Genomic DNA, 24,263 nt, shown 5'->3' on the forward strand with positions numbered 1-24,263 from the left:
TTAGAGTTTTTTTTAAATGTATAGACATAAAAACGTACTGTATATTTTACCTGCAATGGACAACGATGGGTCCATGTTGTGAAGCGTCTGTTGCTCGGACCGTTCTGACAAACTGAAGTAGCGGAGATGACTCTGGTGGTTTCATGTCTGGCCAGGTGGTGTAGTGGAACTGGGTTAACTCACGGTACTCACCCTCAGGCTCAGTGCTCTAAGAGACCCCCCCCCAAAAAAAAAAAACCAAAACCCGCCAATTAATATTAACATTTCTTACTGCAAAAACTGCATTGTTGAACTATGTGCACACGGTCGGTGTTGCTTTATCATGTTACATTTCTGCTGTGTGTAAAAGAAGGATACGGCGAAGAGTGGCATCGAAGGGTACTGCAGGCAGTTTATTATTGTAAGTGATGCCATGTTTTAATTCAATGCCTACTTGTTACTTTTTTCTTACAACTATAAAGTACTCAATATAAACCCAGTATCGCCGTTCGGATGAAATATGAAGATGAAACGCGCACCAGCATTTCAGCTGCAATTTACTTCTTCCACAGAAACCGTGTCTTTCAGTAAATTACTTTGGCTTTGCAAAACCATTCTTGCACTCTGGACTTACCTTCGACACGTGAAAAGTCCTCACAATGAAATTGGCATGTTTTGTTTCATCAACATTACGGACAAACAGTTCTCCGTAGTCGGCAATGTCATCGGGCCAGTACTGCTCGCATTTCCCCTAAGTAATGCAGTAAAGACCAAAAGGTATCAGTTAGTTAAAGAAGATCGGAGCAACCATGCAAGAGCTCCTGTGGCAGCATTTGTTTATGAGCTTGTCAGGGCACATGGCACTATTGTGGCCAGAATAACTACCCGTGGCATGAGCCGGGTTCTCGGAGAACCAGTAGATGAAACCTTACAATAATTGTGCATGAACAAAATTAATCATCTTAATGTACGATATACTATTTTGAAAAAGGAACTCTCCCAAACAGAACAGACAAGGCTTACTTTACTTTATGCTATTTAATCTAGTCTTTGGCTTTTTAAACTCGGTCATTTCATTCTTTGGCACTTCCAGAATATGATTGCACGCCTCTTCAATATTCTCAAAGACCTATAGCTAGTTGAAAGACAGCGAGAAAGAGGCATGGTTCTGTGTCTCGATGAGAAAATTACGCACAGCAATTTGTTTTATATTATTTTGAATTACCTTGCCATGTTCGATCAGGTTCGTCAGCATGACGATCTTTCCTACTCGCTCCTGCCACACCATGCGCCACATGTCCTTCACTGAGGCCTTGGTAGGACCTTGAATTACACGTTAAAACTTTGTTAAAACATTAAAACATTCAAACATTCAAACACGTTAAAACATTCTCTTTGTACTCTCTAAAGGATGTATCAATATTCAATAATGTCTTTAAATTTGAAACGTTGTCACCTTTTAAGTTAATAAGTGACGTGAGACGATCCACTTTGAATTAAATTTAAGAAATTAACCAGAGTTTGATTAGCGTCATTTCTCAAATTATTCTTTCATTTTATATTTTTGATAACGGAAAATGGTTTGATTGCGCCCACTTTACAAATGTTTCAGTCAGTTTGAGGATTTTAATTTACAACTTTAGTTTTTGTTTTCATTTTCACTAAGTGCTTACCTTGACTGGCAATGTACTTGTAATCTTGTTTGTATCCCTACGTGGAAGAAAATATAAAGTATCCTGTTTAAAAGAAAATCAAGATCTTTCTACTTTTTTCGCCAGAGTCAAATAAGGCAGATAAAAATGTGTTAACCCATTTTGAAGATTGCGGCATAAACTTACATTGATGTAGGAGGCATTGATGTAGTCTGAGTGTGGGTTATCCTCAAGACACTCCAAGACCACGCGAGAATGGTCATCTGCCGAGACAAAGTATTGCAGATTTTTAGTCTTTGTAAATCTGTGTTTAACCCCTCCAAGGACAAATGTGTGTGAAAATCATATCAAATTTTTGAATACAAAAATTGAGGTTTCAGGAATTTTAAGGGAAAGAATAACAGGGTATTCTTGTGCAAGCATAATACTAGCGACATACGTAATTATGGCCACCACTTTTACTCCCTTGCTTACTTTTGACACCATTCCTATTACAACTTGCGGGACATTTACTGAATGAAGAGTAGAGGGTATTTCTTGTAGGATGCAATAAGCTGTTGGCGTCAATGTTCAAAATGTGAACGACGTACATTTTTTACCAACAAAACATTACAAAAGTAAGAGGTGATAGAGGATGAACAATTAGACTTACAGGCCAGGATGTTATTGTATCTGTTGTTCTTCTTGTTGTGATCCTGTTTGGCCACAGTCCACGGGTGGATTGGTTCACCTGGAATCGACTGTAAGAGATAGGAGATAATCACAAAATCGCAGTTAGACACATATCTCAAACATAAAGAACATTATGTAGCAAACGTTTTGGTCCATTCCTCTCAGTGTCTTTCACTGGCCATTTTAGGTCAGACCAAAATAACATTAAATCGTGGTAAGAGCAGTCAGAAGACTCACTTCATAGTCTTGTTGGAATCCATTGATCTTCCCGGCTGTTCTACTCTTGATGTATTCAGCCAGGTGAGCCATGGCAACTGGGCCGGCTTGGGGGAAACTCGGGGATGCCTTTGCCGAAGCCTTCAGCTTGGGCTTGGAGGCAGGATTGACGTACGGCTTGGGCTTCACGGGAGCCTTAGTGGATGTGGATGGACCAGATGCTGATGCTGAATCAGTGGATGGTCCTGCTTTTGGCAACACATCAACAGGTACTTGATCGGTTGACTTTGGTGGATTAGTAGATGACACCACTGGTTCATGACCCTTTGTAGCGTATGGCTTGTAACCAGACGTAGATGGCAGATTCTTCAGCTCAACTGAAATAATAAATGCCAGTTTCGTTTTCCGACCAAACATTCTCAAATTTCTGAATTGTCACTTTCAAAAACGTTTTATTAACAGCTGTACAAAATTCATCATAGTTTGAATAGTCTGGCTTGCTTCATCTCAGCAGATGGATTGCAATAAGACCTTTCTTATTAACAGAAGTTTCTTTTTAATTAGTATACGTGTACATGCCCAAGTAATAGACAACCATACCTCCACCTTGGTCTCCTTTCCCATAAATATCCTGGACACCATCGCCAGTGCTGTCCTTGCTCAGTGCTTTGGTCCTCTGCTTTCGTCGTTTCCTTTGATAGAAAATACCAGAAACTCGTTTGATATATTCTTAAAAAGATCAGATTGTATTTCATATTCAGTGCCTTGATTACGGTAACTTACTTGACTACGACAGCTATCAGGAGAGCAAGAACCGCAGCTACCAAGATGAAGACGACCACGCCCAAAACTGAGCCCGCAGGACTACTTCCAGGCGGAGTAGGCGCAGCAGCATCGTCTTAAGAAAGAAAAAATAAAACCATCTCGATTATTACATACACATAGTAATATGATGGGCCTGCGAAATAAGATTGCACCATTTCCAAATGGGTAAAAAGCTTTGTTATGACGCATACAGGCTTCATGAATATAGTTTCTACACATTTGTGTTCTTTCAATAGATTATCAACAAATACAATATCTATGAGATTGACGAAGTTTTACATTTCTTCGATTTACTATTTACTAAATGTATTTACTATTTACTATTTTATTTCTCGGGAATAAATCAACAAATACATGTAAACAAATGACTAAAGTTACAACACACAAAAAAACAAAAGCTTTAGATACATAAACAAACAAACAAAAACAAAATACCATTCAGCTCCCAAAGGATTGCCCAAAAGAAACATTGTTCTCCAAAGAACCCCTAGACAGAAACGATGATTTATATTCGATTTATATTTCAAGAGCATAATTTGTTTATTTAACTTCGAAATACACCTTTGTCGTGATAGTTGAATAAACATTCAAGTTATCAGTGAATTAGGAATAGCAAAGTTATTGATTGCTGTTTAAGAGTATTTTTTATTATACCTTTGGGAATCTCAAAATCTCCTTCCTTCCAGGGTCCCGGTCCTACACGCGTGAACGCCCGCAGCCTGAAGAGGTAGGACGCCCCCTGTGACAGACCATCAACTTCAACAGACTCTGCCGTGGTGTTGGCTGTTTTTACCATGGACCCAGATGCGTCACGCAGCTCGTACGTGTAGCCTGTGATGTTACCGCCTCGTTTGCCGCAGGGAATGGGATGCCAAGACACTCGAACGCTCTGATTGAATGGGAGCATTGTGTCGACTACCGGAGCAGCCAATGGCACTGTAAAGAAATGGATTTCGAAAGTGTTGTGATACTTGCATTGTAATAAAAAGACTATCGTGATCATGTATAGGTGTATATGGCATTGCAATGAAATGGATTTCAATATATTTTTTACGTGTTGTACTATCGAGTTAATTTGTTGCATTACATTGAAAAGGGTCATGAGATCATGCACAGGTACATACGCATAATTAGCTTATAATGTAACTTTGTCTGACAAAAGAAACGTTGCCTACTTGCTATCCATGAATAAGTACCCTGATTTGTACCACAGAAGTCTGTCTTTAGACAGAAAGCTAAGCTGCGCCCGAAGCTCCTGTCCAGATCTATTGTCTAGGCCGGCCATTGGCAATTACAACGACTAAGAAAGGTGCTGACAAGAGTCATAGCTGTAGCTCTGGAGGCCCGATTCAGACATGGCCGTAAGCTGCTCAGGGGTAAACCGCCCTCTTGCGTTTAAGTGCACTTACCTCCCTCGTCGGTCGTAACTGTCTTGCTCTTCCTGTATTTCGCGCCAGCATTATTTGCTGGTACGACTTGCACGTTGTACGTAGAGTAAGCATGCATTGATGTGAATTCGATGTCACTGCCATTTACAACTGTCTTATTTATAACGGCAAGATCGGTCCGTGGTTGGCACTGTTCCAAATTGAGAAGTTGGTAACTAACGCGATACGAGGTCACAGGGCAAGGGTTGTCCTCGTTCCCAGCAGTTGTCCAAGAGGTCCTGATTTCATTGGTTGAAGGATCGAGGTTAAAGGATTGGATTTCATCTGGAAAAGATGAAAAATCAAACTACATCATTAACAAAAAAAATGATCTTCAGTAATATTTATTTTCAATGAGCAATGGTAAAACGCATGCTCCATTTTCCCTTCTTTTTTTTCAAGAGAATCAAAAACTATAACACTTTCGTACACCTGACCCATTCATCGAATGGGGAAAAAAATCATCAAAATAGTTTTACGAGTTACCTATTACGACTGTATCTTGGTGTGTCCAGTTTGCCCACAGACCTGCTCCTATGCGAGTAAATGCTCGAACTCTGATTGAGTAGGTGGTACATGGTGATAAATCACGAAAGGTAACCGACAGCTTGGAGATGTTACTCTTCTCGTTGGTTTTTCCTTTTTCTTGTGGTCTTGGCCCTTTGAATCTGTACTCGTAGTGCGTAATGTTGCCACGTCTACTGCCACAAGGGATGGGATCCCAGGAGAACGTGATGCTGTCATTGGTTGCAGTACCTCGGATTACTGGTGATGCAGATGGTACTGTAAGAGATCAAATTTACCAAATTTGTTTTTTCTTGGGAAATCGAGTTATCTCTAAATTGTACCCTAAATCAAGAAACTGAAGAAAACGTGTCACGGTCTTTTCAATTGGCAAAATTATGTTTGACGTTTCAGTTGATACACAGGCACGGTACAATTTAGGGATAAAAACTATCTTTAAACCCGATGTGATCGACATCCATTTTGTAACTAAAGTTTCAACAACAAAACCCATTAAATCATTAGTATTTAAATACTTTTATAATACCAATCAAACTCCAATATAAAACACCGAACTTACCGTTTTCGTTAGTTACTATATCTTTGAAATTGCCTTCCCCATGTCCAGCTTCATTGATTGGCGCGACGTTTACTCTGTACTTTGAGTAATACGCAGGTAGGTGGAGAGTAGCGTAAGTGGTGTCGACCGTTCCTACATCTGTTATGATTGGTGGGTTCTGCTGCATGCATTGGTCCATCGTGATGAGCTCATATGTTACATTGTAGGATGTCGCAGGGCAGGGTCCTTCGGAGGAAGTCCAATGAACGTCAAATTCGTTTCGTTCACGTGAAGTGGCGAGGACGGATATATCTGATACATAGTCTGGAACTGTAACAAATAGAGGCATCACAAATGAACTTGTCTCCACTTTTAATCAAGGAAATGAACTTTTAAATCACTTTTAAAAAAATCCTTTATTGTGCCTGTATGTTTTGCGGCTATTGACATAAAATGAGTGTGTGAGGTTTTTAAGAAACAAAACATACTTTATATAACTAATGTCTATATTTTAATTATACATATAAATTGGTACATGTTTATCTGTTCATGACTTCCAAAATATGTACTGTCATCATAGGCCTATATGTAAGCCAATTAGTGTCATACACCCACTTAATATTCACCTCTCCTGTTAAAAAAAACTCGGAGATCATGAACGTACCGACAGTGCCCGTCCTTTGTGTTTGAGTAGACTGATTTGGACGTCCTGTGGTGTACCCCACACTGGTGTATGCCCTTACACTTAGAGTGTAATTTGTACAGGGTCTTAATCCTGTGTGTGTCACTGACGTGGTTGAGACGTATCTTGTATCTATCCCAACGGGACCTCCAGTCAAACTTGTCTTGTAGCCAGTAATGTTGCCACCTCTGCTCCCGCAAGGAATGGGGTTCCATGTCCACGTGATGCTATCAGTCGTTGCCGAACTGCTGATGAATCCAGGTGAAACCAGAGGATCTAGTAAATATAATAAATAATTGGAAAACGGGATTAATTGAATGATGTCTAACAATAGATGGATTATGGAAATTCGTGCAATTGGCTAAGATTTTCCGCAGTAGGTTTTACTAATGGGGTTTGTACATCTTTGTTATTTTTATGTTTTTAGATTACCAGTGCTGTCCCCGGAAGGCAGTTATGTGCGATAATAAAAAGAACATTTTACGGTTTGTGCAAAATTTATTACGAAGTTCAGTGTCCATGTAATTTGGACAATGTATGTGCGCACTGTATTTATACATAGATGGAAGAATACTCCTTCAATGAATTAGATATCTTCCCAATTTTTGAAAACGCGCAATTTGTTTTAAAGAATAATTTCCCGTGGTAATATTGCAAAATATTATGTAATATTGCAAAGTATCAAAAGAACAAACAAAAATATGGACAAACAAACTTACAGGTTTCCCCAGTAGTTACTTGAAGGAATGATGTTGTACCCTTGCCGGCTTCGTTTCGCGGGGTGACAGAAATGTTGTAAGTAGAGTAAGCCTTCAGTTCTTTTAGAGTGATGCTGGTGTCATTGGTATACGTAGTATTCAGCGATCCGCCATATTCACGAACCTCTCGACACTGCTCCAGGTTTATGAGGTCAAAGGTCACCAGGTAGTCAGATGCAGGACAGGGGTGTTCTTGGCTGGTTCCCGGTGCTCCCCACGACAGACTTAAGGTGTTGTGACTGGTTCCCTTGTCTGTTAGTCCACCTACGGTATCAGGTACTACACAGCAAGAATATACGATTGTATCGTTAATAATGTGGTAATGTGTGTTTTGCTTACATTGTGTGAAGAAATGGATCCCAAAAAGTTTATCACAGAATACCCTTTTTATGTTCTTCTCAAAACATCGCTCCCGAGAGCCAATTTCAAAGTGTTACCGAGATAACACAAAAAAGTTGATTGATAAAGCAAAAAGGAATAAAGTACAGGAATTGCATTAAATGGTTTGTCCGCGCGGTGAACATACTGACAGGCATAATTAGGCTCTAGTGACCGGGAAATAAGTGTTAAGGGGAATTTCGGGGTGACATTGCATTTTTCAGTACAAATATTATATTAACAATTTCCAACCATGTATCGTATACCTTTCCAAATAGGCGTAACAATCTTATTTAAGCTGAATGGTCCGATGCCTTTGGTAGTTTCAGCAGCTACCTCAAATCCATACAGTGTACTGCACAATGGCAGGTGTACAGATACAGAGTTGCCTTCAGTCCGTACTGCCTCGGCTTCATGCTCACCCTCGACTGTCCCGAACTTGTATGCGTAGTTCACAATGATGTTGCCATTTGGACAATTCACAGGATGCCAATGGAACGTCCTTATCGAATCATTTTGGAATGAACTGAAGGATTGAACGCCACCTGGTGCCAGGGACGTCGTAGCAGGGTCTGAACGGAATAGTTTAAAAACAAAATCATAAAAAGAACAACTGATTTACATCAGAAGGGCATTAAGCAAATAACCTCCGAAGTTCAACAAGCGAAATAATCTAAATCTGCTAAATACATGTTTATATGGTTGTTTATACATCAGCCCTAAAATTTTGAATTCCTGAATATTTCGGCATTTTGCCCTTGGTATGCGCTAAAGTACAGGCCTTTGTTGCTAAATGTTACATCTATTGTAATGTGACGGTTACCTGATATTGTGGCACTGGTATTAACAAAATCTTGGGATCTGGTCAGGCTAGGGAACAAAACACTAATAGCAAAACAAACCCCCCTTCTTATTCTTTTCAGAATCTATAGAAGAAGGAAACAGTCTAGAGGTGTAAGCATCATAACTTGCTAGGGAGCGCGCTGTTAAAAATCGGCTATAATAGAGTAAAATCATTGCATATCCGAACAAACAACTAATTATGTATGCATACAAAAGTAACTTTTCTGATGAAGAAGTCCCTACTATGCCTGATTCAGTAGATTATGTCCGTTAATTAAGCTGAAATTATACAAGTTTCTTTACTTAACTTAGAAGTTTACAAGTTTACAAGGTTCTTTACTTAGACAGGCGCTGATCAATCTGGTCCATTTCTTTTTTTATAAGTGAGAGTACTGTCTTACCCAGGAATTCTGTGCAGGTTGTACCGCACGATGCTATTTCATTATTCGGAAGACAATTTTCTGCAATCAGAAGAAAACAATGCAATACGTGTTAGCAAAAGGAATGTTCCAGTAACTTTGTTCATAAAATCCGATGTAAATTGAGATATCTATGTGTTCTGTCGAAAACCTTTTGATCGAGTTAGTATAGACATTTAAGAAGTATCACATTCACAATCAGTTACTTCTTAATCCAAATGAATCATCCCTTGCCAGCAATAAAGTGAAGTTTGGAAAACTCACCAATGCAGTGGAGCTTTTAAAATAAGGTTGAAAAATTCAATCGAAGTTAGACGTATGTGCGTTGTATTCATCGGTTGGAAACATTTTACATTGACGTTTAATACCTTGGCAGTTCAGCCCTGTGAATCCTGGCGCGCAGTCCCCAAAGCACTCGCCCGTAGTTCTGTCGCACGCGACCCCGTCCATACAGTGACAAAGGCGACAGTCTTGTCCATATCTGTTATCGTCACAAGCTGAAACAAAACGCCCGCATTGACATTCTGATACATGTGTAACATTCAAAGGATCGGACCTCGTGTGGCTACATCATTAATGTTCATTACCTTGGCAGTTGATGCCCGTGAATCCTGGCGCGCAGTCCCCGGGACACTTGCCCGTAGTTCTGTTGCACGCGACCCCGTTCATGCAGTGACATGTCTGTGCACAGTCTGCTCCATAAAAACCAGCAGCACAAGCTACAATACAATTTGATTGTGTTCTACAGTTATGTTTGGGTTCATCAGTAAAACTCTTTTAGAGAGTACTGGTGTCGTTCATCTGTTCAACTATTTTAGCAACAAACTAAACGCTGGCTATTTTTTTGGCTCGATGTCTCCTTACGTGTCATTATCTTTTATTGCTAGTAAATAAATAAAAAAGTATTGCTACAAAAACACAAATTGAAATAGAAAATGTATTTTTCTGTTGAAAGTTTAATATAACACGAACGAAGAGAATATCTTTAAAAAAAAAACATGCGTTAAGAAAACTGGCGTATTCTTTGGACTTACTTTTACCGCAATCGATTCCTTGGTACCCTGCAGCACACGAGCAGCCATAAGGATCTGGTAAACAGAACAGCATCCCTGCACACGTCGGACCGCCCCCTAACTCGCCACAGCGAAAACTTCCTGACTGTCCAAAACGGTTCGGGCCTTCAGCTAAAACAGAGAAAACAGTTCTTACTATCTAAAACCTCTGCGAAGTCTCATGATTTCAAACGTAATTCATCCACGTCCCATGCCAGTTTGCCTGTAAAATTTACCGCTGTGGGCCGTAAAACTAACAATGGACAATCAACATTTGCCGATTTGGGAGGTTTACAAACTTTCCGCACTGGACTTAATTTTCTTAAGGTGACAACAGTCTCAATAAAAATGACATCAGTTTGTTAGTTTTACAAAAAAAAGGTCCTATGCGCACACCGTCTAATTATAAAGATTATTCTAAGACTCACGTATTCCACAGAAATCGCCAATAAATCCAGGCGGGCAAATGCATTCTCCACTCCGATCGTCACACACACCGCCATTGAAACAGACTGGACAATCTGCATTGCACAATGGCGGGTTCCATTTATTCCTTTTGCATCCTACGAAGTAAAAATTTAAAAAGTTAGCATCACAGCATTTATATTGAAATCGTTCATGATCAATGGGATTCCAGCCTTCGGTTCATCTTCGTTTAAAAGTCAGTCACATACTTCGAGAAAACCATTTGAAACTATTCATCAAATGGAAGTTGCGTCCGGGAGAGTGATTTTTAATATTAGGTTTTGCCCATCAAACCATTTAAAGGTGTCACATAGGCTTATCGAATGACAGTAATATTATAATTAACAGTAATATTATAATTAACATGTATACCTCTGACAATCAACCGCATGAGTGCCTGCTTTCCATCGCTACGCTTCCCGGCAAAATGAGCCTCATAGATTCCGGTGTCTGCAACACTGGCATTTACAAAATCAAAGTACAGATCGTCGTTTCTGTCCATGTAGACTGCACCGCCGTCCTTTCTCCAACGGGTTTTTTTGTCTTTTGCAGAGACGGCCAGATAGACAGCATCGCCCAGGTTTACCATCTGACTCACCCGGGTAGGCAGGATGTGAGCTATATGGTACAGATCATATGACATTTTATGGCAGGCGTTGTAGCGTCAGGTTGGCAGGTAGTTTAAAATTGTACGTTCGTCCGAAAATCTCAAACATTTACCGTGTCCATAATTTGAAAGGTCTTTTCCATCTACAGTGTACAATTTGAACAAAAACCGTTTGCAATTTATATGTATTTTTTAGGTCTTGCCTATACATACCTCAAGCAGTCAAAAAGGCATGGAAATTTGAGCGAATTTAAAAAGGACTAATGCATACCTTTGTAAGTTACAATTAAATGAGTTAAATATCAGGTCCGATGCTAGTTTCATAGAGTTGCACAGAATAAAAAAGATTCTATATAGGGCACACGCATTGGTTCTTCTCCTAAATACTATATGCGGGGGCCAGTTTTAACGGGAGGCCAGAAACACCGGGGCAAACCCCTTCTCTTATCGATAATTAGTGTTACTGGGTTCTTTTGCGTGCATTGCATTACACAACACATGGGACCTACGGCTTTACGTCCCATCCGCGCGAAGGACGAAGCAATAAAGGTTAAGTGCCTTAAAAGGGCACAAGCTTCCACCCGGCGGGCTCGAACCCACGCCACGGTTGCCTTTGAAACACCAGAGCCTGAGTCCGGTGCTCTTAACCGCCAGGCCATGACACTCCACGCGTCTGAAGCCACTTTTGAAAACAACCATGGTGTGACTGGAAACACGACTATAACGCTCCAACGCGTCGGCTCGATATTGCAGACAAAAGTTGTACCTGGAACCCGTAAGGTTTTTATATGGTGTGCTGTGTTAACGAACTTTTCACCGATTATCATTTCTTGAGAAATTGTGTTTTATTTCCCAAACAGCCGCATTATGGAGGAAGTTCCCTTTGAGTCCCCTTGACACCTTATATGTTCCTTGCCTAAGCTATAACATTTGTGTCGACGGCTGAAAGGAATGACGACTATGGAAATAAATCCTGAAAGTTTACTGACATTTCAAATTTCCAAATGGTGGGTTGGGGTTGGCTAAATGGGCACCAAAATGAAGATATAATGGCGATGTTCATAAAACTTGTATAAAACTGTGTAGGCTTATTTCATGTCCATTTACACAGTTTCCACCCAATCAAAGAGGTTTGTATTCTAGACCTATATAAACTTCACTTCGATTTCAGAGTGCTTTTGGTGGTATTCCTTTTTTACTTACTTTTTGATATCAATTACAACGAATGATTTTTTGTTTTTGCATACATGGGCGATCCTATGGCCTATCCTCTGCATGTGCGTGACCTGCCATAGCATAATGAGGAATAACCCCCACCTTTGACTTTTCACGTTATGTACATCATGTTGAAGCGCAAATCATTAGCTTTCCAATGGTACCAAATTTATTTCTGTAGCTGAATTTATTTCAAAGATATGACGCAGGAACTTCAACAGTGTCCTGCCAAATTTCGCTAACCTCCTTTCGAGAAAAACGGCATTTTAAAAAAAGACACGCATTTCACCACCAGCGGCAGTGAAAAACGTTCTTCACTTATTCCAGTTATTTGGGTAGTTTTTCCCCAACAAAAATGCATAGTATGAATCTTGGATACCTTGGCTACTCAAAAATACAAAACAATCAATATCGATTTTGACATAATTTTTCTAGAATGTCCGACTTCAGGCGTCGATTACGCAAAACAAGGTTTTGGGGGACATTCCTCATTTTGCCTCAGCAGGTCACATATAAGCACACAGTGATGTTCACAGCTACACAGCAATTTGCAGGGAATTTGAAGTGGGCATATATACTCCATATACCCCGGAATTAGACAATGTCCCTGATGTCCCCCTCCGGCAAATCATTAATTTATCGTTTTAATTTCAATTATTTAGAAAAATCATTAATTTATCGATTTGTTGTCGATTATTAAACAAATACTACCCCTCTGTATCCTTTGCATTATGTATCCATGATGATATAAAAACCTACCTGTTTTGCTCATGATGACGGTACCAATGCTGACGTTACCACTTCCTGCTATCATAGCATTACAGGCAAAGGCTCCAATCCTAGTCTTCCCTCCAGCCGCCGGCAATCGAAGAATAGAGATCTCATCTCCCTCTGATGACGAGGTTGGTTCATAACGGTGGCCTGAAGGTAGCCCTAACTGGTCGTTTATGTTATCGACGCTTGTGTACGTGTAAGTTGTTCGAGCGAAGGACAGCTCAGCATGACCGCTATGTAGATAGGCTGCGATGTAGGTCTTGTCACTGCCGATATCAATACGGGGCTTGGTGACACAGGTGAAATCTTCAAAGGTCAACTTTTCTGAAATTGAACAATATAGAGAGAGAAATTCAAGGTGTAGTTGCATGAAATTAACGCAAACTTTCCCGGACATCATTTATTTTTTCATTAATTACTAGGATAGAGAACATAAAGCAGCACAATCTACACCCACGTGCGTCGTTAGGGGTGGTCTGACATCCCCATTATTCCTTTTTGCCAGCTAAATACGTCCGCATATATGCCGCAGAGAATAGTTTCAGTCTTATCTGCCTCGTTGAATGGCGCCGTCATTGGTTAGTTGGTGTCCAGCATCCCTCCCAATCCCACCACAAACTTGATTTCCTGGCTACCTTCCAGCACGGAGTGGTCTGCACGAATGCACTTTTGTTGTCATCGGTCTACACCAAAATTCGTTTTTATCTGGCGGCGTCCGTGTCGATACCCAATCATGTTATTATGTTGATCTGAAATTATCACTTGACGTCGGTAGTCCCTGCTGCCGTGTCAGCTTTGAAAGATTGAGATGACTGCAGTTATGAAGCATGTGGTGTATACTTTATATACTTTACTGGGTAATTCCTGGTCAATTTACACTTTATCGACTCGAAAGTATTTTGTCAATGGTTACTGTAATTTCATTAGTCTAGAACGCGTCCAGTAAAAATATGATTGTCTCAAGACTAGTTATGAATTAATGTTCATTACCTTGGCAGCTGATGCCCGTGAATCCTGGCGCGCAGTCCCCTCGACACTCGCCCGTAGTTCTGTCGCACGCGACCCCGTCCATGCAGTGACAAAGGCGACAGTCTTGTCCATATGTTTTATTGTCACAGGCTGAGGTAAAAACGCCAAACAATATAACAGTGATTTACTTTAAATGTAATATAACGAGAAAGAAAACAACAGAGAACAAAGAGTATACCTTGGCAGTTGATGCCCGTGAATCCTGGCGCGCAGTCCCCGGGACATTCGCCCGTAGTTCTGTTGCACGCGACCCAGTCCATGCAGTGACAAAAGCGACAGTCTTGTCCATATGTGCCATTGTCACATGCTGAGGTAAAAACAAGTCACGTCTAATGCAGTAAAGCTGGTCACAGAGCACACAAATCATATTCAATTGATTCAGAATGGCTAAAATGTTCGTGGAATCATTGCTTCATTTATAAATAACATACTTGCCTCGTTCACATGCAGACTGGAATTATTTCCAACACATGTATCATGTAAGTACATAAAACTATCGGCGCTAGACTAGCACACTAGATTCAACAAAACATACATAAACAGGAATAGGCCCAAGCAAGTATAACAATGCGAAAGAAAACAAAGACGACAAAATGATAATTACCTTGGCAGTGGATGCCTGTGAATCCTGGCGCACAGTCTCCAGGACACTCGCCCGTAGTTTTGTTGCACGCGACCCCGTTCATGCAGTGACAAAGGCGACAGTCTTGTCCATATCTGTTATCGTCACAAACTGAAACAAAACACCCGTATTGACATTCTGATACACGTGTGTATATTTAAAAGATCAACTGGTGCAAATATATCATTTAATGTTCATTACCTTGGCAATCGTTGCCCATGAATCCTGGCGCGCAGTCTCCAGGACACTTGCCCGTAGTTCTGTTGCACGCGACCCCGTTCATGCAGTGACAAAGGCGACAGTCTTGTCCATATCTGCCATTTTCACAAGCTGGGACAAAAGCAAGACACGGCAAGCCTTCTATATTAATGCTGGTCACATGCAGAGCAAATAAATTATATGCGTGAATCCTGGCGCACAGTCACCGGGACACTTGCCCGTAGTTCTGTCGCACGCGACCCCGTTAATGCAGTGACAAATACGACATTCTTGTCCGTATATGTTATTGTCACAGCCTGTGACAATCACTATTTTTTTGTTTGGCGTATTTACCTCAGCCTGTGACTCGCAGGCTGAGGTAACGCCAAACAATAAAATAGTGATTTACTTTAAATATAATTTAACGAGAAAGAAAACAAAAGAAAACAAAGAGTATTACCTTGGCAGTTCAGCCCTTTGAATCCTGGCGCGCATTCCCCGGGACACTTGCCCGTAGTTCTGTTGCACGAGACCCAGTCCATGCAGTGACAAAGGCGACAGTCTTGTCCATATCTGCCATTGTCACAAGCTGGGACAAAAGCAAGACACGGCAAGCCTTCTATAGTAAAGCTGGTCACAGAGCACCCAACTTATATCCAATCGATTCAGAATGGCTGAAAATGTTCATTTATTGGTAGCATGATGAAAACAAATAACATACTTTCCCCGTTCAGATCACATGATGACTTGCATTATTTCCAACACATGTATCAGGTTAGTACATTAAACTATCGGCGCCAGACTAATTGTACACTAGATTCAACAACATACATTTACACGAATAGGCCCATCAGGTAAGCCTCGCAAAGCTTCTCTCAGATCAGTGTAGGGCTATGTCTTGTGTGACAGTCAGTTAATTGTGGGGAATTAATGCGAAAGAAAACAAAGACGACGATATAATATTAGTAATTACCTTGACAGTTGGCCCCTGTGAATCCCGGCGCGCAGTCCCCAAAACACTTGCCCGTAGTTCTGTCGCAAGTGACCCCGTCCATGCAGTGACAGAGGCGACAGTCTTGTCCATATCTGTTAGTGTCACAGGCTGAAACAAAACACCCGTATTGACGTTCTGATACACGCGTTACAATCTGACCTAGTGTGAATACATCATAAATGCTCATTATGAACAAAAAAACAGATTGGTTAAACCAATCATTGATTGAAATAACTAACAATTGGTTAAATTGGTTGGACACATATTAGATAATTGTCGGTCATTTCAACCAATGATTAGTTATGTTAAAGAGGATGTGGAATGCTCGAAGACATTTCTGTCGTTTTTCGGGTATATGTAGCCTAAGGTGTGATGAAATAAAAACGACTATTGTTTCTGTCATGAAATGAGTACAAAAGGTACTTTTGAGAGCTGTTTTTCAGGTCCAGTTTCGACCCGAACGTGCAACTGTGAAAAAGTCGTCGTTGCGGGCAGCAAACAAAACACAGTAAATCGTGACGTAATAAACAGGACTCGTGTATGCTACTGTGCATCGGGAGTCCTGTTTATTACGTCACGATTTACTGTGTTTTGTTTGCTGCCCGCAACGACGACTTTTTCACAGTTGCACGTTCGGGTCGAAACTGGACCTGAAAAACAGCTCTCAAAGTACCTTTTGTACTCATTTCATGACAGAAACAATAGTCGTTTTTATTTCATCACACCTTAGGCTACATATACCCGAAAAATGACGGAAATGTCTTCGAGCATTCCACAACCTCTTTAACCAATGTTGTGTTTAGAGCGTACCTTGGCAGTTGATGCCCGTGAATCCTGGCGCGCAGTCCCCAGAACACTCGCCCGTAGTTCTGTCGCAAGTGACCCCGTCCATGCAGTGACAAAGCAGACATTCTTGTCCATATGTGTTAGTGTCACAGGCTGAAATAAAACACCCGTCGTGAAGTTTTAATGCAAAGTTAAAGTGACGGCCTACATGTTAAAGGTTTAATTGATACGGAGCTAATCTTGTATTACGAAGAACTCATCGAGACTCATTACCTTGACAGTTGATTTCTGTGAATCCTGGCGCGCAGTCCCCAGAACACTCGCCCGTAGTTCTGTCGCAAGTGACCCCTTCCATGCAGTGACAGAGGCGACAGTCTTGTCCATATGTGTTAGTGTCACAGGCTGAAACAAAACACCCGTCGTGAAGTTTTGATGCAAAGTTAAAGTGACGGCCTACATGTTAAAGTTTTAATTAATACGGAGCTAATCTTGTATTATGAAGAACTCATCGAGACTCATTACCTTGACAGTTGATTCCTGTGTATCCTGGCGCGCAGTTTCCACGACACTCGCCAGTTGTTGCGTTGCACGAAACCCCGTCAGCACAATGACACCTCTGTTCACAGTTTGCTCCATAAAAACCTTCAGCACATGCTACAACACAAGATTGTGACAAGAAACACTGGTAAAATCTCCAAGAAAATTCCACGCCTGTGAGAAGTTGCCAAGAAATATCAAATGAACAATAAATGGAAAAATTAGACCTATGCCCATTTTGAGACGATGTATGGAATGCAAAGTTGGAACTTCCCAATCTCGTCCCCAGGGTGTCGAACAGTACGGTATTGGATCATTTGCATGTGCAAGATTATTGAACACGTATGCAAATGAGGAACAGTCTGGTGCCTGGTTATGCGTTACATTAGCGTTTGTTTTTGTATGCGGTGTCTGGGGTAAAAAAAAAAAAACAGAGTCAATTCGTCGCAGCGTGAGCACGGCGTAAGTTACGAAAACACGATTTTTTGAAATAAACAGTTACGATATTATATCGAGACAACATGCAGTATCACATTTCATATTGATATGAGCAATTTGGAAAGGAAATAAATATTTTCGAGAAGGCGTGGACGAATGATCGCGAAAACACGTACTGCACGTTGTGAATAATAGCACCAAGTACACGATAAAAATCCATAACTAGCAAATTGCGGTAACAAATCAGGATTCAGGAAGAAAGTTTCCTATCCAGGGCTTACTATTGGAAACTAGTAAATAAAGTGAGCACTGGGGACGAAGTTGGGAACTTCCGACTTACTTTCATCGCAATCGATTCCTTGGTACCCTGCAGCGCACGAGCAGCCATAAGGATCTGGTAAACAGAACAGCATCCCTGCACACGTAGGACCGCCTCCTAACTCAGCTGAGTCGCAGCCAAAACTTCCCGATTGACCAAAACGGTTAGGGCCTTCAGCTGTGAAATACAAAGAAAACGTTTTGTTTATCAAAATAAGAAAGAGGCCCATAACAATTTCCCATAATATGACGGCCTTCACTGCTCGGTTGTTTAAAGCTCATATTACCCCCCCCCCCCCCCCAGGCCCCGCCGAAAAAAATCAAACGATTTCCTTGGTTGATTTCAAGTCTGATTGGCAAATTGAAAGTATTTATCAACTTTGATTTATTGATGACCGCAGAGTACTTCGGGAATAACAATGTGTAGGAACTGGTCATGGTTTAAACTTAAAGCCATCGTCATGACGGGCTGCCAACCAATGGGGGTATTCAACTGTATATAGTTCCATACACTGATGATTTTTTTATTTCAGGTTTTTCATTACAAACAAGAAAACTGTTAATTCTAAGACTATCACGGCTATTAATACGACTCACGAGTTTCGCAGATATCGCCACTAAATCCAGGCGGGCAAATGCAGTCTCCACTCCGGTCGTCACAAATACCGCCATTGAAACAGAGTGGGCATGCACTTTCACAGGTGGTCAAATTCCATTTATTCTCTTTGCATCCTATGAAACAAATCAAAACAGAAAACCAGATTGACTTCAGTGATATTTGCTTTCGCTGCAAAGTTAAATGATTTGTACTTTTCAGATGATTCATGGGATTAAGGCCTTCGATGTCCGGTTAAAAGAGATTAACCTATTTCTGTAACTATTGTTAAAAGTGTAGATTATTTTCACGAATCTACATTTTACTGTAGATTATTTTGAGAATCTACACCTAACTGTAGATTGTTTTAAGAATCCACAGTTTTTGTTGGGAACAATTCCATGTATATTCCGGCAGTGTATAATTCCATGTATAATTCCGGCACTAAAGATTTTTTTTTTTAAGTTTCAGTCCATTATAATTAAAAGAAAAAGAAATGTTAATGGTACTCAAAAATGTACGAATTTTGTTGTTTTTTTTCTGAAAGAATTTGACGTGTACCTGATTTTAATAAATACCTTACTACTTTAGTTTTTTAAATGTTTACACAAAATGTTCTCGTTTGATTTTTAATTTGCCGTGCTGATATTTTTAATATGATATACGGTGGCGATTATAAATTTTAACCTAAAGCGCAGTGGAAAATATTCCTCTTTATGTTATTTGCAGTTACCTTTATTTTTTATTTTAAGTCTTATTTTTTATTTTTATATTATTATCTATATGTTAAAGCTAAAAATTCAATTTTTATTTTTTGTCTTTAAATTTGCATTATAAAAAAGTCAGTGGATACCCCTCGGTTAAAGAATATGTACACATCTTTCATTATCAAAATGACAATCATAAATAAAATGGACGAATAACTAACAAAATCAAACTGAAACTTACACAATCATATACGTCTCAGAATATATTCCAATGTAGGCCTATATTTTCCAAGCAATAGTTTTTCCTGTGGTGAGTGAGATGGGCATATTCCGTTATGTAGCCTACTCATCATCAAGTTAAAGAAATGTGGGTAATCCTTACTTTTAGGACACCTCTATTTTTTACAAGTTCTGTTCAAAACTGACTTTTGCGGATAACTGTCCAGTACCAAAGTGACTTTTGCAGGCTAAAGCAGTCTTTTTTCTTCATATAAACTCATGATAGTTGTAGTTTTGAAAGCACTTTCGAAGAAAATGTGACTTTCCTACCTTTTTTCGCAGTCAGACGTGCATGTTGTAGTTCTCACACGCGTGAGAGCCCTACATAATGAAAGCCCGATGCTGATTGGCTGCTAAAAAAATAAATTAGTCTGGTTCCCAGACCAAAAGATTCTGACTACTCTTGAATCCAGACTAAAAATAAATAAATTAGTCTGGTTCTCAGACCAAAAGATTCTGACTATTCCTGAATCTTTTGGTCTGGGAACCAGACTAAAAATAAATAAGAATTTTTTTTTAACAGCCAATCAGCATCGAGCTTTCATCGCATCGAGCTTTCACGTTTGCCATCTTGGTTTTTGAGTCTGTTTTCTGGTTGTCATCGTCGTCTTTTACCCCTGAATTTCCCTCATAAATCAAAGCCCTGCCCTCTTTCCACAAAATTAAACCTGCTGATATATTCAAGAAGGTGTCATTGACAATTGTTCAGATGTGCCAAGAAGTATCAGAATGTCAATTTTGAGTGTCATTTAATAGTCAACTGTTTGGGTGAATCTTTCCCTTCCTATATAGGAACGGGGTCCTAAAAGTAAGGATTACCGAAATGTGGTTCTCGATTGAATGGCCAATGACATGTGGTTCCACAAATCAAAAAGCTCTTTTGAGTTGCTTGCCAACTTTTTCTTGTGGTTGGTGTTTAAACTCCTCAGATCAATCCCGTAAAATAAACAGCATCAAAGTATTTTCCGTTATAATCCCGTAGCTGTAACATAGAAGCGCTAACTCCATTTGGCTTTGGGAGTAAGGAAAGACAGTGTGTTCGCACTAAACACTTCTGATCTTGAATGTGCGTGTGACCATAGAGCAAGGACCCAAGGAGTCAGAACTCTTGGGCGATTTACATTTTGATCATTAACATACCAATCCCTCGGGAATGTCTATAGCTACAGCACTGTGACCGCAAGCCTCGACCATTCAAAGCGTGAATGCCAGCGGCCTTTGAACACGATGATCGTCGCCGCCATTTTAGTTGGTAACCATCAACCTCCCTATATGCTGCATAATAAGTCATGTCACGTCGCTGCTCTTTTTTGAAAAATATATTTTACGACAAGATAGGTTTTTACAACTGCGCAGTTGTTAGGTGTGAGTTATGAACTCAAGTTAGCAATGTGCAGTTGTTGGTGCTTAAAAACGTTATCTGTCCCTGTAATTTGGAGATAAATAGGATTTCTTTTAGATAAGTTTTCATGTATTTTCAGACATTTTAATTAGCAATGTATCATTGATGAAATGTGTTTTTTTTTTAATATTTCACAAGTTTTCACACTAAAGGTACAGAGCATTTTGTTCTTCATGAAATGATTGTTCCAGTGATGTTGACCACATTTATATACAGTATCATCCAACTGCGAACAAACACTTTAAATCATTCATTTTTAGCGATGTATGACAACTGCGCATGCGTATTTACCATGGTACTGTCTACGAAGCCATGCAAACTCCTTTTTTGGCATTAGTGAGCGCGGATCTCTATTGTGTCGAGATTAGCGCAGTGAGCAACTGAGCAAGCTGGCGCCAGGTGCTTTCTATTGTAGCTTTCGAGCGCGGCGACCATCATTTTACTTTTGAAGTCTTGGAGTACGAACTCCTTGGGTCCTTGCTCTATGGTGTGACTTGCCATGAGGACAAATGAACTGTGCAATTGATGAATGGAACAAAAGATGTGCACCCATCCATCCGATAACATCCATCCATCCGATAACATCCATCGTACTCCCCTCCTTTTTTAGTTTGGAAGTACGGATGGATGGTTAACAAAACTTCCGATTTTACCCTCAAAAACGGCGACTGAGAAATAGTAGTTACGCCGCCAGAAATACAAATAAAGTTCAAGGATTAGTTGAAGGCGGTGGTATCAAATGTTGCTCACAATCTGGATGAAATGGGAAAATGTACCGTTCATCGGCAAGGGCTTCATCGCGAACGGACGGGTACCGCGCGAAGAACATTTTCAAAACGGCATCAGTGTGGTACTCGCGAGTCGACGGAGCCCTCGCTGATGAACGGTAAATTTCACTTTTCATCCAGATCATCAGATGTGTTATTTTAAAATTTGTGTAGTATTTTCTCTTAGTAATGATGTTTTTCTTTCTTTTTTCAGAGACCCTGGATCACTGAGATTGCGGAGTGACTGTGCGAACTGCCACGTCTTTTTTTTGTTCGGTCGAACGTGTTTTAAGGGCATGGTTTTCATTTTTACGAATTTAATAGAAAGCTGCTATTAAAAAATGAATTTTGTAATGTAAAAGTAATATTTTTCAACGTTCACTCACTCCATTTTTGGCATCATTTATTGAATAATAACTGCACATGGCACAAATCTCTTTGGGAAGATTGGGGGCCCTGAAAGTAGCCCTGAACGATGTCACCGTGCACGGTACGACCACGTTGGCCGATGAGTGCGCGCACAGGCCCGGCAAAAACGATGTCACTGTGCACGGTACGACCACGTTGACCGGCGAGTGCGCGCACAGACTTGGCACAAACGATGTCACCGTGCGCTGCACGGACAACCGGCCTATCCCTCCGATCTTCCGTTCGTTTCACTGATTTTCTCTTTACGAAACTATGCAACTATTTTGAGCTGCGGGTACGAGTTGACTCGGGTACGAGTCAACTAGGGTACGACTTGACTCGGGTACGAGTTGACTCGGGTACGACTTGACTCGGGTACGACCTAACTCGGGTACGACTTGACTTGGGTGTCAATTTTGGGGTACGAGTTGACTCGGGTACGAGTTAACTCGGGTACGAGTTGACCCATTTCCGCACAGGGCCAGGCAAAGTTGACTAGATTGTACGAATCTACACTTATTCACAAAATAATGTGGTAAACCAGGGATCTTATTTGCATAAACTATTGTTGTTTTAAGAAATAGGTTAAGTCAGAGAATAGACTCGGAACTGTAGATTTGTGCTAAGAATGGACTCGGTTTCGCCTCGTCCATTCGTGCACGAATCTACAGTTCCTCGTCCATTCTCTATAACGTCACGTACTTTGAGAAAATTATTTGATATTGTTATAATGCTTTACAAACTTCTGAGAAAACAGCATGTACCTCTGACAATCAACCGCATGAGTGCCTGCTCTCCTTTTTTACGTTCCCCGGCAAAATGAGCCTCATAGATCCAGCTGTCGGAAACAGTGTTGATAAAATCAAAGTGCAGTTTGCCGTTTCTTTTGTTGATGATACCCTTGCCATCCTTTCTCCAGCGGGTTTCGTTACGGGCTTGGTCTGTTGCAGTGACAGTCAGATTAACTAAATCCCCGAGGTTTACCGTCTGACTCACTCGGGTAGGAAGAAAGTCAGCTGTAATGTACAACAACACGACGTTTTATGGCAGGCGTGTAGCATATCAGCGTTTAAGAGTGCACTTCGTCCGGGGATACCCAACTTTGTTTGTATTCTAGGGTTTCGGTCGCAGAAAGACCATGGAATGTCGCAGGGGAAAAATTGTTGAAAAAACCCGTTTGGCAAGAGCTGGTCCCTCTTTTTTTCCTTGCTTACGCGTATTTCAACCTATGAAAAAAACCCAATATTTGTTGTTGTTGGGTTTTTTTTTTGGGGGGGGGGCCAAAGTGACTTTCTGCATAAGGAAGTGGTGCCACATAAATAAAAATTCTCACTCCATGTCGTATCAATTCACTATGTGATAAGTCCCACAAAGGGCAATCCCAGTGCACACGTATATGAAGCAATTTTTTTTAAACGAAACGGTGTGACTGCATGGCGCATATTGTACTCATTCATTAATAATGAATTAAATAAATTCATTTGCGAGATAACTACCAATAAGTTTTCAAAGTTTTTAACGATCTTTCAAGTGTCGTCAGAAACTCATTTAGAACCCAAATTTAAGGGAACACTTCGGAAACAAAGTGTCCCAAGCGACAGTCCACATCAACACCATATATAGTCTCCTTGCCGTCACATTAATTTGTGACAACGGCTGGAAAGGATGAAAATCATACAATCATGAAATTTACCAACATTCCGAAAAGCATGGGTTTGGATTGGGTTTGGGGATGGGCCCTGTGATGTCCCATGTGCTGCAACAACTTGGTTTAGACACAATAAAGACGAACAATTGCTGTTTGTTTTCATGCATGCCATATTGGATCAACAATGTCGTGCAGTTGGTGCTGCTAATAACGCCTCGTGTATACCAACATCTCAAGTCACTGACATTGAAGAATTTTAACTCGTATTACAGACGCATTAATGTCTATATATTATGCGGCACAATATTATAGAACATGTACGTTTGCACGGTAATCTAAGAGGTTTGTATCTCCGTAAATTTAAAATTTAAAATTGAGTGCTTTTGGTGGTTCGTGTATTCCTGCATTTTATATACCTTTTTGGTATCTATCACAATGAATGTATTTTTGTTGGCACAAACATCTCATGTTTCTGGTGTGCCGCTCTATCAGCTGGTTATTATTAATT

At 40.4% G+C, this 24,263-nt stretch overlaps 1 protein-coding gene across 1 annotated transcript in view; it reads right to left on the bottom strand.

The window, feature by feature from the left end:
* Window positions 1-24,263, bottom strand: part of LOC119736694 (receptor-type tyrosine-protein phosphatase mu-like) — a 32,916-nt gene that overhangs the window by 5,342 nt on the left and 3,311 nt on the right. The window contains exons 3-29 of the mRNA XM_038210709.1: window positions 22,872-23,123; window positions 18,547-18,681; window positions 17,972-18,127; window positions 17,179-17,310; window positions 13,013-13,351; window positions 10,804-11,049; window positions 10,395-10,529; window positions 9,949-10,098; window positions 9,502-9,633; window positions 9,283-9,411; window positions 8,897-8,956; window positions 7,919-8,224; window positions 7,236-7,553; window positions 6,499-6,792; window positions 5,856-6,164; window positions 5,258-5,554; window positions 4,754-5,056; window positions 3,999-4,280; window positions 3,303-3,417; window positions 3,120-3,211; window positions 2,541-2,896; window positions 2,284-2,371; window positions 1,818-1,894; window positions 1,653-1,689; window positions 1,205-1,302; window positions 614-730; window positions 51-208 (exon numbers count right to left, since the gene is read on the bottom strand). Coding sequence (XP_038066637.1) covers window positions 51-208; window positions 614-730; window positions 1,205-1,302; window positions 1,653-1,689; window positions 1,818-1,894; window positions 2,284-2,371; window positions 2,541-2,896; window positions 3,120-3,211; window positions 3,303-3,417; window positions 3,999-4,280; window positions 4,754-5,056; window positions 5,258-5,554; window positions 5,856-6,164; window positions 6,499-6,792; window positions 7,236-7,553; window positions 7,919-8,224; window positions 8,897-8,956; window positions 9,283-9,411; window positions 9,502-9,633; window positions 9,949-10,098; window positions 10,395-10,529; window positions 10,804-11,049; window positions 13,013-13,351; window positions 17,179-17,310; window positions 17,972-18,127; window positions 18,547-18,681; window positions 22,872-23,123 — 5,113 coding nt within the window. The remainder of the gene's footprint in view (window positions 1-50; window positions 209-613; window positions 731-1,204; window positions 1,303-1,652; window positions 1,690-1,817; window positions 1,895-2,283; window positions 2,372-2,540; window positions 2,897-3,119; window positions 3,212-3,302; window positions 3,418-3,998; window positions 4,281-4,753; window positions 5,057-5,257; window positions 5,555-5,855; window positions 6,165-6,498; window positions 6,793-7,235; window positions 7,554-7,918; window positions 8,225-8,896; window positions 8,957-9,282; window positions 9,412-9,501; window positions 9,634-9,948; window positions 10,099-10,394; window positions 10,530-10,803; window positions 11,050-13,012; window positions 13,352-17,178; window positions 17,311-17,971; window positions 18,128-18,546; window positions 18,682-22,871; window positions 23,124-24,263) is intronic.

Source organism: Patiria miniata, unplaced genomic scaffold, assembly GCF_015706575.1.
Source record: "Patiria miniata isolate m_02_andy unplaced genomic scaffold, ASM1570657v1 HiC_scaffold_3, whole genome shotgun sequence".
NCBI classification, from domain to species: domain Eukaryota; kingdom Metazoa; phylum Echinodermata; class Asteroidea; order Valvatida; family Asterinidae; genus Patiria; species Patiria miniata.